General features: G+C 38.2%; 1 protein-coding gene across 1 annotated transcript; it reads left to right on the top strand.

Annotated features, from left to right (window-relative positions):
* The first annotated feature begins 1,579 nt into the window (after positions 1-1,579).
* ATSRL1 (PRP38 family protein) lies at positions 1,580-15,810 on the top strand. Its single transcript, XM_089140030.1, has 5 exons — positions 1,580-1,822; positions 1,953-2,417; positions 2,742-2,822; positions 6,445-6,516; positions 14,449-15,810. Exons 2-5 carry the CDS (start codon positions 2,130-2,132, stop codon positions 15,325-15,327), a joined length of 1,320 nt encoding a protein of 439 aa, XP_088996156.1. The 5' UTR covers positions 1,580-1,822; positions 1,953-2,129; the 3' UTR covers positions 15,328-15,810.
* The last annotated feature ends 1,605 nt before the right edge of the window (positions 15,811-17,415 follow it).

The following is a 17,415-nucleotide window of genomic DNA, read 5'->3' as shown; positions in this document are numbered from 1 at the left end:
ATACCGAGACCCTTGGATACCCTCTTTACCTACTAAGAGGATCACTTGTGCCCCAGTGCCTTTTGGACCCAATCATGTGAGTAAACTTATCAACTTGAATACCCTACAATGGAATACCCTCCTCTTGCATTCTTTATTCTCATCTCAGGAAGTAGAGGATGTTTTGGCTTTGCCCATTTTATCAGCTAATGCAAATGACGCATGGCTATAGGGGAAATCAAACAAGGGAATTTCATAGTCAAATCAACATATCCTTTCTGTGTTGCAATTTTAGATTGTCAAAGTCATGTAGCCTCTTCATCTTCAACCCCCTCCCTTTGGATAGATGTGTGGGCTATTCTCACTCTCCAAAAATTAAACACTTCATTTGGAGGGCCTCACATGAAGCCATTGCCGTGAGTGACATTCTCTTTTTGTTGGAAACATGCTCCTACTACCCTTTGTCTTTTATGTGCCTTATGGAGAGAAACTCTTGTACATGCTCTATTTCATTGTAAATACATTAAGGACTGTTGGTCTTTATCACTTCTTAGGCTAGACACAAGTGATTTCAATAGCTCTTCTATATTTGACTGGATTAGTTTCCTATACTCTAGATTCAATAATTCTGTGGATTGGCCTATTGATACCATTTGGAGCTCACTTTGCCAGTGTATTTGGCAATCTAGGAGCTTAGCCCTTTTCCAAGGCATGTCTTCTCTTCACAGGTAGCATAAATTTTGCAGCTATTGAATGCTTTACTTGAGACCAATGTTGCTGAATCTTTTACTGTTGCTCTTGATCCTATTGAATAAAACACTTTCATGATCAATGTTAATGGCGTGTGTGACAAACACTGAAACAAAGGGGGCCGGGGTGTCATTAGATGGGATCATTTTAGGTCTTTCATTGCTGCCCAGTGCAAGAACTGCAGAGTTGTTTATATTGCAATGGCTGAGTTAGAGGCTGTGCATGATGGATTGATGCTACCACACTCTCTCCACATTGATAGTCACTCTTTTTTCTGATTCTGAGGCTATTGTTAAAGCCCTCAATGGACTGAATTTCTCTCTTGATTGGTTGTGTTGGAGTCTATTCATGAAATCCATAAGCTTCGCTTTGGTTTTTCATGTTTAGAGTTTCATTGTGTTGATAGGAATAATAACAGGTTTGCTAATTATTTACAGTTTAATTTAGTCAGGTCTTGGTGGATATTCTACCTCAGTTTATTGTAAATAACTTTGTTAACTTCTACAGTTGTTACTCGAGGGATTAATATAATTCTCTTTACGTTTTGAGCAAAAAAAAAAAACTCTTTTTTTTTAGCCGGTGAGTTTATATAGGTGACACTAGATGGATACGAACTGAAGACTTCTCATGGGAGTTTGGCTCAACTAACCCATCATTAAGCAAAAAAATAAAAATAAAAAATAAAAAATAAAAACATATAAAAGAGAAAGAGAAGCTATTAAAAAAAAAAAAAGAAACGATAGATGATCGATATGTATCGTATCGGCTATATCGTATCGTACCGTACCGTGGACACTTTTAAATCATGTCTTTAACCCCTTAATTACCAACGAAGTCTTGACGACTTTAATGCAAAAGACGAAACGCGTTACATCGAAATCGAATAGCTTAGGTCAAAACACCTCTCAAAGAAAGCTCTCTTATTTGCTCCATTCCGAAATCGAATCGAAACATTCACACAGAAGGGAGAGAGACGTTGAAGGGGTGAACTAGGGTTTATTCATCTTCAATCCAGTCCCAAAGCAACGGTCTACTCCCTTCTCTTTTTCATCTTTGAAACCCTAAAGTCACTGCGGGTTATCCTATTTCAAAGGTTAGAAGATCTTCTATCTATTGAAGTGTTATTTCTTTTGAATAAGCTTGTTGGATATTATGATGAGTAATCTTTCCTTTATTAAGTGATATGGTTCTCTAAAAATTTGCATTTATGCATTTCGTTGCAGATTCTTTTAAGCTTTCCAATGTCGCTATGCTTTCTTGGGTGTCGAATTCAAAGTTGTTGAAGACGGTTTTGGGATGCCCTTTGTTCTGAAAAATTTATTTTCTTTGGTTGAGTTCGGCTGTGTCTAGAAGTGGGTTTCTTTGGAAAAGCTAAAATTTGCTTATCTTGCTGTGAGTTAATGGAGATACAGACTTCTGGGAAGCCAATTGATTCTTTGTTGGAGAAAGTCTTGTGTATGAACATCCTTTCTTCGGATTATTTTAAAGAGCTTTACAGATTGAAGACTTATCATGAAGTTATAGATGAGATTTATAATCAAGTTGATCATGTGGAGCCATGGATGACCGGAAACTGTAGAGGTCCTTCGACAGCATTCTGCCTTCTGTACAAGTTTTTCACTATGAAGCTCACTGTCAAGCAAATGCATGGGCTCTTGAAACACTCTGATTCTCCTTATATTAGAGCAGTAAGTGTCTTTCTTCCCAAAGTTCTTATATTGATGGTTAGGATAGTTAGCTCGTTACAAATGTATTCTTCCGCCTAATACAAGTTCTTTAATTCTTCTTTGTTTATCTTGACTTCCGAGATGGATATATTATCCGAATTTAAAGCTGGCATAGCTGTATTGTTAGGAGTTTTCTTTAGAATTTATTATTTCCTGTCTGAATTTTGTTGGACTACCGTTTCCTGGTGTACAACAGTACACTCTTCTACATTATTATCTGTGACTGGGAACTGACTTTGGTACCTTGCGTCTTTGTATGTTTCTCATGCTCGTATGTTATTGCAGATTGGATTCCTCTACTTAAGATATGTAGCTGACTCAAAAACTTTGTGGAACTGGTTTGAGCCTTACCTTAAAGATGAAGAGGTACTTACCAAATCTTACACTCATATTGTATTCCACCATTTTCTTAGTTATCATTGTCTTTGGAATTTCTTCTTAAAATTTTGGTGTCCTTTTCCTTTTCCTTTTTTCTTTTTCTTTTTTCTTTTGGGGGTGCGGGGTTGTTACCAGCCTGCTTGTTTCTGTAGGGGCTGTTAGATTCTAGAGTTTTTTAAACGTGTACTGTTCTACTTAAACTCTTAAATGTATTACATGGTTTACTTCCATCGCATGGTAGAAGATCTCGCTCTCGACCTTGAAAAACCGAGATCTTGACCATCTTGGCGAGATCTCGGTCGAGATAGACAGTTTTTTGCTTCAACTCGGTGGGTTTTAGGGTCCCAATTGGGTTGAAACTTTGTATTTAAACTATTTAAGGCCTTTTGAACACATTGGTGGCCTTGGATTTGTCAGAAAACAACACTAAGCATGATTTCTAAGTCTACCCATAATGTGAAACCGAAATGTTGCAGGATTAGGGAATGTAAGGTTGTACAATATATAATATAGAACCTTTAAGGCATATAAATGAAAAGCAAGTGTATCAAATGCATCAAGTAACCTAAATGTTATCAAAATTTAATCCATATGAGTATCACAATCTCAATTTTCAAGAATAGAATAATAAAATTATACTACCATTAAAAGTTCTATATAAGTCATTAAATCATAAGTTCATATGACAAGCAGAGAATGATTGATCTTCCTTTGATGTTGTAGATGTGCTAAGAGTAGTTGCAAGTGAAAATTCAGCCGAAATCCACAACAAAGACAAAAATTGAGAGTTCCAGGCGAGATCCGGGCGAGATATGGCAAGATATCCCAACTCTCTACTGTCAACCTCCATCTCATCTTGCCTACTTGAAAAAACGAGATATCTTGCGAGATCTCGCGGGATCTCCCACCATGTTCCATTGTTGGTGCTGTTAGCTTTGAATATCATTGACATACTTGTCCAAGACTGACCTTTATGGTTACTAGAATTAGTAGATAGATTTAAAAATGAGTTACACCTATGTACCAAATTCATGACTTTCAATGCTTTTATTTCACATTTGTGGTGACTACTTTTCCTCGAAACATATAAAGTTGACATTGATTCATGACTTTGAATGTCCCTGATGTAAACCCAATTCTAGGGTTAGTGTTTATAGAATAATTTCCCTAGATTTATGTGTTTGCCCAGAATCTTCCAGCAACTAATCTAATAATTTTAAGGGAACCTATGGGTTGTAGGGTTTTATCAAAACTATATGGTTGGGATAATTGGGAAGGAAAGGGAAAAGTAGGGTGTTATCAATCTTTGTGGGATGGTAACAGAACAATGGGGAATGGATAACCAAGATGAAGATCCAAATACATGATAATTTGAAAAGGGAAAAATTAGGGAATGATCAATATGGGATGGATCTTTGAGAAATCTTTCTTGAAGCTTTCCTTTCTTCTCTTTTCTTTTCTGTTCTTTCTTTTTTCTTCGTTTCTTTTTCTGCTTTTTATTTTTATGTTTGAGGTCTGCCGCAAGCCAAAACAGGGGAGGGGGTGTTGCGATGATTAGAAGAGAGGGAAAAGAAGGGGCAGTAGGGTAGGGGTGTGGGAGTGACCAGGCAGAGTTGTTGAGGGCTGGGGAGGGAACTAGGGTCTGTCAAGGGCTGCTGCCAGGGGTGTGATAGCAAGGGGTGGTCGGGTTTTTAGGGTTGTGCAAACAGGAGGACTGGGGGGAAAGGGGTGCGATGGCTGCTAGGCTGTTGTACCTACCTGGGTTTGAGCTGAACTGATGTCTGCAGGTTGCATGCTCACTGTACTTCGTGGAATTGAAGGTTGAATGCTTGAAGGTGGGTGCTGGAGTTGTGGAAGAAGAATGCTAGATAGGTTGCTAACTATTGAAGAAGAATGCTTTCTCAGATTCTTCCGTGGCTCCCTCAAATAGGAACTACGATCCTCCAAAACTCAATTTCTTATTCACATAATCAAACTTTTATAAAGAAAGAGTAGGCTCTTATTTATAGTCTACTAAAAGACCTTAAGTATAAGTGAGATTCCTTTATAAATTAGGATCCCATCACATAATTTCACCCATTGAAATAAAAATTAAAACATCCAAGGGTCCCCAATGGACACATGCTGAAATAAAAGTCTAAATAACTTAAAACTCTAATAAACACATGCTAAATTCTATTAAGTAAAACTCTATTTGCCACATGTTCTAGACTTTGAAAGAACTAAGGAGTAAGGACTCAACTACTAACTTGACTACTAACTCAAATTAAGACTTCTTAACCAACGTGGACTGGTGACTAAATATTTCTGAAAATACACAAAATATTCCTTCTAGGGAGGGTTCTTCTGGCCTAGGAAGGCTTCTTAGGTGCATCTTGTGGGCTCCACTTAGGGTTTCGGCCAAGGGGCAATTTCGTGTGCACACATCACCATAATTCAAATATATGATACTTGGATTTCATTTAGCTTTTTTGTGGAAATGGATAGATTCCCTGATCTGAGCATAGAGATCGGTTGAGGCATAAAATGGCTATCTTCACACAATGAAAGGAAGGTGGCTTGCTGAAGATGGACGGGATCTATGACCACCCTCTCCCAACATTTTTTAATAGGGTTTTCTTTCTGCCAAACAACTTCATTTGCTTCGTAACCATCCCTAGTTTGTTCCTGCCACCAATGATGTTGTTCTATATTGAATAGGATCAATGGAAATAGTTCTTCCAAGTTCTCATTTAGGACCAACTTAAATTTGGACATTAGAGGATTCCTAGTAGGAATAGGACGGGTAAAAGGGTAAATTAAAAAAATCATCTGTTTAGATTGCAACCAGGTTTGAATGGTTATGCTAGAAGGTATGCAGATGATATGGTCAAAAAAAAAAAAAAATCAGCCTTTGAATGCGTTTTTCGAAGACTAAAGATTAAAGTGCTTATTTATTAGTCTTAGTTTCTGCATCTGTCTTTATGGATATGAATTGTGTGACATCTTTTCTGGAGCCTTTGTAGGGTTATGGTTAACCATGTTTGGAGATCATAGATCCCTTCCAAAAGCTTTGAGTTGGTGGATCACCAGTGTTCCTATGTATCCCATTTGGTTTTTGTATTGAGCCTGTCTTCGTATTTCTTTACATTCTCTGTTTTATCCATATTTCATTACCCAATCCTTGGTCCTTAATTTTAAGAATTTTAAGCATTGCACACGGGATTTCCGGTTATCAACCCTGCAATTTAGATTCCTGCCCTTGTCTATAGATCTGCTACCATAGGCACTAAGTGGATAGTAGTATTGGGGGCCACTTGGTGAGTGAAAAGGAATCTAAGGCACTAACTAGCATGTGTTTGCTGTGATCAGGATTCCTTATTTTTGGTACTTTTGAAATGCCTTACCTACATTTTTGGGTATCACATATTGACTTCCTGGTCGCTGATGTGGTTACCCAGGCTCACCTATGCTTTTTCACCACTGACACTAGTTGTGGGTAATGTTGGCTGAATGTCTTTTGGGAATTGGCATGTTGAATGCAGACAACATTCACGGAAGAAAATTTTTAATATATCATTTTATTATTTTGAGATTTGCTAAGTTTCTTATGTTCATGATTTTCTTTCAGGAATTTTCACCAGGATCAAATGGTCGGATGACAACAATGGGGGTATATGTGCGTGATTTGCTTCTTGGACAGGTGAGTTGCCATTAACTTCTTCCATTCTTTGAAATGTATAATATATTATTTTACTGCTCACTTGATTTTCCATTTTCTCTACACTAGAAATTCCCCTACTAAGTTTTAGGTTCAAGCATTATTAAATTTTGGAACTATTTGCACTCTGCATGTATGTTTACAAATGATTTCTCCTAAAGTTAAGGCTAGAAATCAAATGGCTATTGTTCCCTGATGCATGTGCTCGTTAGTGCTTGCAGTCTTATGGTCATTGCGGTGGCAAAGCATAAAATGATCTGTTGTTGTCCTGGGTAACTTTATTAATAAATGTGGTTCTCTGTCAAACAAAGGGTGATGAAACTGATGTGTTGTCACAGTTCTTTGTGTGTTTTTGTTTAAACTATTGATATCTTCAGTCAAATATTGAAATCTCAATTTGCTTATTGTGTAGTACTTTGCATTAGTCTCCTTTTTTCGGTTCATCTTTAGACCATCCAAGATAAATACGGCTGAAAGTTTTTCAGTCGAATCTAAATTTGCGTTCGAAGTTAGCATATGGTCAACCTATTTACTTGAACAAAAGGGAAAAACTATCGTGGCACCATGTTGTTCCAAACTGGCTTTGAGATCCAAGGATTTATGCATAGAAAATAGAGTTTTATATGTGCGCCCCCTTCAGAAAGCTAACCTTATGGATTCCCCCTCCAATCTTAACACCGTCAAAGGGCATTACCGAGTAATGGTTGTAATTCAATTTTTTTTGGTAATGATGATTATATACCCTTACATGCGTATTATGACCATTTTCCCCCTTTTGTTCTATTTTCAAATTTGAACCAGGGTATTCCTTCTTTCTTCAAACAACACAATGACTCTCTTTCTATGCTTACCGGCTTTAGAGGGAACCGACTGCAACGATGCCAAATATACTTCTTCTCTTACTCAATTCTGTTGCATTCTCATCTTCCAAACAACCCTTTTGGCCTGCAAACCAACCTATTCTGAATCTGAGAAAAAAAAACCTCTTGAAAGCAAGCTTTCTCAACCTTTTGGTACCATCAAATTCAAGAAAGGGAAGGTAAATCAAATTCTTACTAAATATAGACCAACAGAAGGACTAGCATTAGACTTAGATGACTTAGAAGCTGCTTACTTTGAAGCAGATTTAAAAAGTGAATTTGAAGATTTTTTTTATTAGCATAAAAAAGGGGGACTTTGAAGACTAAAAATCAGATTTTGAAGATTGAACATCAGGCTTTGATGCAGACTTGGAAGAATTTTCTTTTTCCAATTGGCTCGACTTATTGGCTTTGGCCACATGCTGGTTGTTGGTTCAGATTCGATAGACGTCCGTTTAGATGTCGATTTTTTGCTTTTGGCTTCACGTGCAATTTTAATTTTAGATCAGTTTCTCTCTCTCTCTCTCTCTCTCTCTCTCTCTCTCTCTCTCTTTGCCTAAGGAATCTAGATCGAGAAGCAGCTGAAGTTTTGATCAGATTGACCTTCAGGCGGGCAAGGACAATCGCCTCCAGCGCATCTCAATGGGTCTCTTCTAGCAGCTGATAAACCCTTCTGTGAGGGGACTGGAGGAAGCGAAAAAGACCGGGGAAAGGCAAGAACAACAATGCATGGCTTTTTTAGGAGGGCAATTTGGTAATTCATAATTGGTTTTTATTTAACTTAACCACTGAGTAAAATGGCAGCTATGCTTTTATCATTAACAGCCCATTGATGGTGTTAAGGTTGGAGAGGGATCTAGAAAGTGCTTTTGAATGAGGTGCACAGAGTTTAGGTTGGATGGATACAGAAGGTTTGCATGTCATAAATCTACAAAATAGTACAAGAAGGTATAAGATGTATTATGATCATTATTTGAGATCCCAGATCCTAGGATTTATGTATGGAAAATAATACAAGAAGAAGGTCTAATATGTGATCATTATTTGAGATCACTGATTTAAGTATCTGAGCTTGATATGGATTCAACTATATCAACAGCTCGAATCCAGGTCACCGTTCAAGTGGGTTGAAAGTTTTGGTAAACGTGTAACTTATTGAAGTAATTTTCTGTTGCTAATGTTATATTCTTTATATTGTTCCGCAGCAGGGTCATAGTGTTGGTTTGATTGGCATTGTTACTTTAGTTCAAAATGTTTCATATGTGTGACACTTCATTTGACAGGAGACAATGTGATATTGCCCTAGATTGAATAGGATTAACAAGGGCCAGTCTTCCGAGATCCCAATTCAAAAGATTAGGATTCTGGGGTAGTTTCATGGGTACAGGAGAACGTACATTATGGTAATTGGTGGAGTTGACCCCTCAAGTTTGGGATGTTCTAACCATCAAATTGGTGTAGATCTAAGTTTGAAATTTGGGTCTTTTTTCTGCTCAGATGTGGAAAAGAGAAAGGGAAAAATGAAATTATGATTGGGGAATTTAGATGGTTGGAAGCTGGGATGGGGTGATCTAATGTAGTGCTGGTCCGAAGAACAACAGGTGGAATGCTTGGAGAAAGCCTTGACCTTGTTGAAATGTCCAGCAACAAATGAAGAAGAAAATTGCATTAGAGAGATGGAGAGAAAGAAAAGAAAAAAGGGTGGGGGTGGGAGATGCTATTTTTTTTGGGGGGGGGGGGGGGGGGGTTTTGGAGGATGCTATTTCTTTGTACCTCACTGATAGCAATAAAACTCAAAATTTAATTCATCAATACTTGGATCAATTGCATCTATATTTATAGCCTATTGGCTGACAGTTTTAAACTCAAAACTATAAATCCAAATTGTAAATGGACTCCAAAATATATTCCTTTACTAAAATGGAAAGGCCTAATTGAATTCCTAACCTTTTAGGTACCTAAACTGTCTAGGAAACTGAATTAATAAAGGAAAAGATTACAAATAGGACTCTGACTAAACTAATGAAACCAATCCCATTTTCCTACTATATTTTGGCTCATCAAATTGGCAAGTTACAAATCAAATCCATGGAACCAAAAGCCAAATACGTATATGATCTGAACCTTAATTATTTCTATGGAAGATAACCCAGTTTCCTTGATGTAGCTCTAGATTGAATAGGATCAACTAGGGGCCATCCCTCTAGGATCTCAGTTCAAAAGGTTTCGAAGAAGTAGGAGGATTTGGGTTAGAAGATTAGAAGGAGCTCTTAGGAAAGAATAGAGAAGAAGGAAGAGAAGAAATCAGAATTGGGATAAGCAGTCTTGTATGCACTGTCAAACAGCATCAAAACACCTCTAGAAAAAATACTCTTTTCTTTCTTTCTTCCAGTTACCCTTAATTGACAGGGAATGCATTACGTACTTCGAGATTTCCTAATTTTACCCAAAAAGGACTTGGTCACTCTAAAAGACTTAATAACATAAATGTATTCAAATAAATTCTCATCAATTGTTAACTGTCCTAGTCTAAGCCAAATACTAATGTTAACTACTAATCCTGTATGCTAGCATTACCCCCACTCTATGGGTTTATATACTAGATCGATTATATCCATAAACCCAAAAAAATAAGTAGCCTAATGTCCATAGAATTCATCCATGGGCCACATTGATCCGCCTAGACATTTTGAACTGCATCACTATGTGCAACAAAACTTTTGCTTCACTTTTTTTCTTCTTCTGCAGAGTAGAACAACATTGATATGTTAAAACATTATTGCAAAAATGTTCCAAATTTCAGTTGGGATAACTGAAATTTCATGAAATTTTTGGGCTTAGTCAAAGGTTGAAGTCAAACTAGGTGCAGTACATGGGTCTTACTATGTTTTGTTAATTATTTTTCTGGTTTCGGCAAATTTTTGACTGTTTTTTGGATTTTGGTATTGTTTTGGTCAACCTTTTTGTATAGATTCCTATAGAAATTTCATAGTTCCCATGAAATTTCATCCATGGTTTGATTGTCAGGATAGTTTAGCAAGTGATTTTTGGTCAAATCACTCCATATATTTATTGGGGACCATTTATAACATTTGATAATTATTAAATAGTTTGTTGTATTCCTTATTCATTGTAAAGCATCATTTAGTTGTTTCAGTTGGATTACTTGTGTTCTTTTACTAAATTTATTGTATAATGCATGACATAATTATGTGTAAAGCATAAAAAAAATGTGTGTGCGTTTTGTTTTTTTTTCTTTAATATTGTTCAAAGGAACCTTTAAACAGGGCTTCATAAGAGTTTCAGGAATTAAATTGGGTATTAAAGCCTTGAAACCATTAACCAAAATTAGTAACTGAAGCTGTCCAAGTTTTCATCTGAAAATTGCACGGTTTCAAATCTTAATCTAGTTTGTAACCAAAACCTCGAACCTGATCTTCAAAAAGGCGGGGACTCAAATCTGAAAAGCTGGTTACTCTTTACAAGTAGAACTCTACTTAGAGTAGAATAGGAAAGCTCCAACTCATGACCCTTAGAGAGAGGGGAACAATCCATCTAGACAGCTAAAGATAGGGCAGGAAGCGGGAAAAAAACCCATGAAATGTGGTGTTAGAATTCTAGTAGACCCCCACTTGAGGGAATGCTTTTCTGCAATAAAGAAATAGATAGAGTGGTTTTGCTCGGCTTTTTGAAAATTGGGTTAGTCCCATGTCCTTACTTTCTAAAATTATGAGTTAAGGCGAGATGCCCCTAAGGCTGATGGGATGGTTTTATCACAAGATATTACCAGATAGAAAGGAGGAAAGTATACAAGTCCAGATTGTTGGACTGGGACGCATCTTGACCTGCTTCCCAAGTATGCTAAGCTGTGCTTTCTTTCTTTCCAGCTCCAGGTAAATGAGCTTGTTTTAGGCTGGTAAATGAGCTTGTTATGAAAGGGGAATAAAATTAGGGCTTTGGGGGAAAAAGGCTTTGAAGCCTGAAGCTGCAGGGTAGGGTAACTTCAGCGGAACAAGCCTATTAGAATTCTATTATTATGAGTATGGATCAGAAATAGTGTAAGCAGTCCTAGCTGCAGCTATCGGTCTATCTACAATCTCTTTTTGAAGAAAATGAAGCTTACTTCTACTTGGACAGTTCAACGAGCATTGTAACGATCCAACGAGCATTGTAACGATCCAAGTGAAGATCTCCTGGCTCGGCATTACTTAACTTTCACATATGCTTTTATAACAAGAGCAACAGTCACCAGTCTGGTCCCTACCTCACAAAGTAGCTTGATGGCCGAACTACTCCCAAGTCGAATAGTACCCTGGGGGTTGACGCAATGCCAACTGGCTGATGCTCCCTCACAGTAAGAGTGGACGGAGTCGGTATTCATCTATGAGAGGCCTGGAAAGGAGTAATGGAATAGTTGACTGTCGGTGCGCCCAAGCGCAGAATCTCTCTGGACTTTGTCTGAGTCTTCCGTAAAGGTAGATTTGGGTGAGAATTCTCGGGTTGACCCTGGGGCCTGTCTGGAGATGGTTGTATGGTAAACCAGATGCTTTGCAAACCACCAGTACTTTTCGTTGCACTTAAATCACCCTCATGAAGAGGCACACTCCGATAACATTGATGTCCAATAGCTTTGATAGTAATGGCTGGATCTACTACTACCTTGTCCATTGAGTATAACGGAGCAAAATATGGTATAGCAATGAATATTGGGATTTGGCTGAATGATGCTTCGGTTCACTAAAATCTTCCCCTGTTCCAGCAGACAAACCCCCCTCTTTTCTTCGTGCACGCAAATGTGTTGGTTGTTTTTCTTTTTTTCTGGTGGATGCGGGTGGGGGAGGGTTTCTCAAGTACAATATAACAGACAAGTACTTATATGTAGTTGTGTAAGGTCTTTGAATATTGTATAAGCTGTTTATTTTCTGCTCTGTTATTTTGTAAAGAGAAAGGTGACCAACTGCTTGGCACTGTGCTATGAATTTGATAAATTTTGGCATATGTATCATGAGAGAGATTATACAGAATATATTGTTGACTGGTATCACCATCTTTACTAATTTTGTATAATATGACTTCCATCTATCTAGTACATAGAAGATTTAGAGCATAATTTCTGGCCCTTAAAAGGCTGCCTAATTTTTGCAAAAAACTTTAATTTCTACTATATTAGCATATGGCAGTGGCATGGGTGATCAAACCATCCAGTGCATGATTTCTATGAAAAATAGAAGTGTTGGACATGACATGATTCCCATTTTGATGCATCCAGGTGTCATGGTTTGCTTCTTAGTAAGTTACTGTAATTGCACTCTGATGGCAAGTTACTTGACTCTGGTTGTCCTGGTTCAATGACCTTTGATGTGTGAAATTTGTTACAGATCAGCTTTTGGATCCAGTGGTAGGGTTACTGGCTATGAGGCTATGACATCACTATCCTCTGTAATTCTCTTCTTATTCTAGATTGTTGTGACTTGTTTGATTGTTTTCATTTATCATTTGACATTGTAAAATGGTTGGGACATTTGGAGCAAGTTCACATGCATGTCTGTGCTATTAAAATCTGCCTTGGTCCGGACAATTACTGTTCCAGACAAAAGTTATTCTGGGATTTGTAACATGTTAGGGGGGGGGGGGTGATTCCAATTTAGACAAGCCTGAGGGATGGTTCAGCCCTTCAATGCCATTGATTGGTGTTGCTAGGGTTTTAGTTTTATAATTGTTTAGTTTTATACGGGTAATTGAGTGTTTAAGATGGCAAGTTAATGGAACCTATTTTAGATTGTTAAGGCACAAGCCTTTTTTAGCCAATCCAGAATATGGATAACAATATATCGTCACAAGTGGTGCCTATGGAGGTCCTCTCCTTTTCTTTTCTTTTATTTTATTTTTGTTAACACTTTATATTGTTTCTGTTGCTTTTGACCTTCATACAAGTCTTTTCTGCAAAGCCATGCATTGCAATCACATGGTTGTATTTTTTTTCCTGAAGTTTGAAGTTACTTTTGCCTTTAACTCTATGGGCTGTCCTCTCTTCTTCTTTTTTTTTCCTTTCAATTTCCAAAGAACCTTTGGCATCCTAACATTTTGACTTGGAAACAATTATTGAATAGCACCCACTTGCTGAAAATGCTAATGCACTCAAGGCCAAAACCAAATGATCTTACTCTCCACTTGTTCTGAATTTTGACCATTTATGCATTAGGTGTGTGATAGGGCATCTTCATGGCCTCTCCAATGTATTGCATGGGTGTCAAAGCAACTTGTCATTGCTGTGGTATTCCTTGGCACCATAAAAATATGCTTGGTTCACAGATGGATTTGTTGCTGAACATACAGAATTGCTAACGCTGATGCTTCTGTAAAATTGCCCTTCTGTTATGCAAGTTATCTTCAGTCACTGTTACTGTTCATTGTTAATGTTGTCAACACCTATCAACAGATACACCCCTCCCTTACTGGCCATACAATGCAGTAGTGTCTATATTGGTAGATAAAATTGTAATGAAGATTTTTGTAGATTGGAGAGTTTTTTTATGGTATGAATTCATGAGAAAAGATGACGATGGCCCTTTTTACCTTCTTTTAGTGGGGGTGGTGGGCGGGTGGGCTAAGGGTTAACCCATAAAAAAAGTAAGATGTGAAAATTTTGTTTCATGAACCTATTTGTATTGGGTTGTGTTTTTTCTGAATGAAAGTTAGATAGTGCCTTTTCTTTAGTTTTTCAGATTTGATCATACTACAATTCCTCATCACTCAACCAAGTCCTTCCCAATAGATTATTGATTTAGTTTATTTGTTGGTGGCTTGAGCAGCTTGGATTGGATATTGTATGCTGAATGATATTGGTGATCACAGGATCGTATTTCCATTTTCCATATTTGGATTGCCAATTAATAGTGGACGCTGTTTGTAGTTTCAGGACATGAATATAATTCCTAAAAAGAAGCAATTGATTGTATTTGCTTTCCCTTTCTTGTGACTATTTGTAGCTAGATTCTATTGCTCTTTTTGTACCTCAGTGGAGGCGGAGTACTCACTTCTTGTTTTTCAACAGTACTACTTCGATACCCTCTTCCCTCGGACACCTGTGCCTATCATGCGTCAGATTGTTGCCAACCTCGAGAAGATGAATCTTCCTTCCAAGCACTCTGGTGTCACAGGGGAATCTACCCGTCATGGATCTGATGATACTGCTCGACGACCACCATCTGTCAAAGCTGCCCTTTCAGTCTCCTTTGGTCAGCGTGCTCCTCATCGTGCATCCACAAGGGATTCATCACCAGTTAGGCGAACGCTGCCATCTCATGACAGAAACAATGGGGATGATAGTCGAGGATCTCCCAGCCGCCACCGCAGCCGGAGCCGTGAATTTTCTGATCGTGACCATTCAGAGAGGGACAAGGACCGGGAGAGGGAACGGGATAGAACTAGGGAGAGGGAGAGAAGCAGAGACAGAGAAAGGGACAAAGACCGTGAGAGGGATAGGGACAGGGTTAGGGACAGAGACAGGGATAGGGATAGGGAGAGAGACAAGAACAGAGATAGGAAACATGAGTACGATCGACATGGAAGTTATGAGAGCAGAGACTATCACAGGTCCAGGTATGCTGATGGAGATAGAGAAAGCAGCAGACGGGACTATGAGAGGGGTCGGCGTGAGGGTAGCAGGCATAGAGAATCTAGCTCTCGTCGGAGTCGGAGCCGGAGCCGAAGCCGAAGCCAGAGTTTACAACAAGTCCACAATCATCACCCAAGTCCAGCTAAAGATGTAAACAAGGAGAAGACACCCACACCTGCATCTAGCAATCTGGCCAAGTTGAGGGATCTATATGGGGATACAAGTGAACAAAAAGGCTATACTGGCCCAGATAGGGGTCCCAAAGACAGCAGCACGGAGGAGGTGATTCGACTTGGTGGTTCTAAATGGAAGTAGACTTAAGTTTATTTCTTCTTCCAGGCATGTGGTTGCTGGAAATGTAAAATGTATCATCTTTGCTTTGGCCTTGCTTTCTAATAAGTTTTAGGAGGGACCAAAGCTTTATTCTGTTGGGACACATTCTGACAGTGTGGGATTGCTGTGACATGTACTGTTGTACTGCAGTTGTATGTGAACAGAAATTTTCATACAACAACGAATGACATGCATTTAACTTGATTTACTCTCTTTTTTCAGTTATTTGGTTTTTTTCTCTTCTCTCTTTCCCTCTCAAGCGTTTCTGGAGAAGATATTGCCATGCTTAGGACCACACTGTCTTGATTTTGGTCGTTCTTTTGATCTGGTTATGGCAATTGAAATCTTTTCCTTGCAGATCCATGGTGATATTTTCATTTTGGGATTAGATATCGTTCTGGGTTCTGCAGTGTCTTGGTTTTACAATTTAGGGAAAGTATATGTGATCCACTCTTGGTTACCAATTTGTTCCTTTGAGTTCGAGCAAGTCCCCTGACCTTCATTTGTGAATCTGTTTGGCGTCTTGGAGAGTTCTTCATTTGCCGACCTCGGCCGCTGTGGTTCCCCTCTTTGGAGGGTATATCCAAAGATCACTGTCTGTGGTTCCTCGCCCCATTGTGTTCATTCCTTTCTGTCTTTCCTTCTCTCCTGAGATCTGTTGACTCTTGGGTCCCGTATCTGTTGGTTTTTTTCTTGTCATTTCTATTCCTTCTCTTGTCAACCAAATTGACAAAACAGCCTTAGTAAACACTTCCCTTTTTTAGCTATGTAATTTGTTTAATGATACATCATATCTTAAGAGAAAAGAAGGCAGGTAAAGAGAACATAGAACAAACACATTGAATGAGAGTGCTAGAATTGTTCAAATATTCCTCCCATCTACTAGGGGAAGATGGACACAAATCAGAGATCCAAATAAATTAACAAGGATAAAAACTGACAACAACCATCAAAGGGAAGGTCTATGAATACCCAAATTTGAGAGAAGAGATTGATAGAGATGAAGCAGTGAACAATGAGAAAGCAGCTCAGCTCTCAATCCCAAAGGTTGCGCCCTCCTAGTTACGCTTAGTCTAGTCACATGAAAAGAAAATATGCTTAGACAAATTTGATACAATTTCCACAGAACACACAAGAATGATTGATTAAGTTCCATTGAGGAAATGGTAGATTGGGATCCCTACATTCAAGAAATGTTAAAAGGAAATCTTAAACTTGGAATGAATATTAAGCTTGCAAAAAACCTCCACTAATCATCAAAGTCATGCATAACACTGAAAAATTTGAAAGATGCCCCATTCTGATTTCTATTCATTTGAGAAATGGAGGACTTCTGATTTGGCGAGTTTATTGCTAACTTTGTAGAAAAACACCATTAGTAGATACCAGAAAAGTCTAGTAATCAGGAAAATCAGGCAAGTCAATAGAAGCTAACAAGATGTTCACATGATCATCCAATGTTGCAAGGAATCTTCATTCCTAACCACAGCAGCCACATTGGAAACTCTGTAGAGTATGTTAGGGTTTCTAACACAGTGGTTGTGAGAGGAAGGGATCCATGGGTCAAACCAGAAGGACGTATCGACCCATTGCTCACACACTTGAAAACCAACTTTTGAAGGGTAGGAAAAATTCCTTGTAAACTATTCCATGTCCAAAATCTATTCTTTTGTAAAACCTTGGGGGTCAAACACAGGTTTTCCCAAAATATTTAGATTTGAGAGTTCTAACCCATAGAGCAGCTCCTTGAGTAATAAGTCTCTATGCAAGCTTGAGGAGTAAAACATAATTAAACTCGTCCAATCTTCTGGAGTCCAAACCACTAAGACTCTTTAGGAGAGTAAGTTTTTTCACACCTTGTGGGTTCCCCTCCACAAGTTTTGACAAACAAAGTACATTTTTTAACAGAAGGGTCTTTGGAAAAAGCAAGCTATAGGGACAAAATCCAAAACAGATTGATTATTACACCTTGCAGAAAAAAGCTGGTTAGTCTTCCATTTGACCAGTTTAACCCTCATTTTGTCAAAAATAGATTGAAGACAAAATAAAAAGGTTGAGTCTAGTCTGGTT

Source organism: Hakea prostrata, chromosome 11 (assembly GCF_041222555.1).
Source record: "Hakea prostrata isolate BN-2017 chromosome 11, UWA_Hpros_2, whole genome shotgun sequence".
In the NCBI taxonomy this organism is placed as follows: Eukaryota; Viridiplantae; Streptophyta; class Magnoliopsida; order Proteales; family Proteaceae; genus Hakea; species Hakea prostrata.
This window is presented reverse-complemented; position numbering and strand designations above follow the sequence as displayed.

What these genes read in the sequence shown, in the direction of transcription:
- ATSRL1 (XM_089140030.1), top strand. Translation starts at nt 2,130, where the DNA reads ATGGAGATACAGACTTCTGGGAAGCCAATTGATTCTTTGTTGGAGAAA. An exon ending in ATTCTCCTTATATTAGAGCA is followed by an intron (nt 2,418 to 2,741) that starts GTAAGTGTCTTT and finishes ATGTTATTGCAG; the next exon opens with ATTGGATTCCTCTACTTAAG. An exon ending in CTTACCTTAAAGATGAAGAG is followed by an intron (nt 2,823 to 6,444) that starts GTACTTACCAAA and finishes ATTTTCTTTCAG; the next exon opens with GAATTTTCACCAGGATCAAA.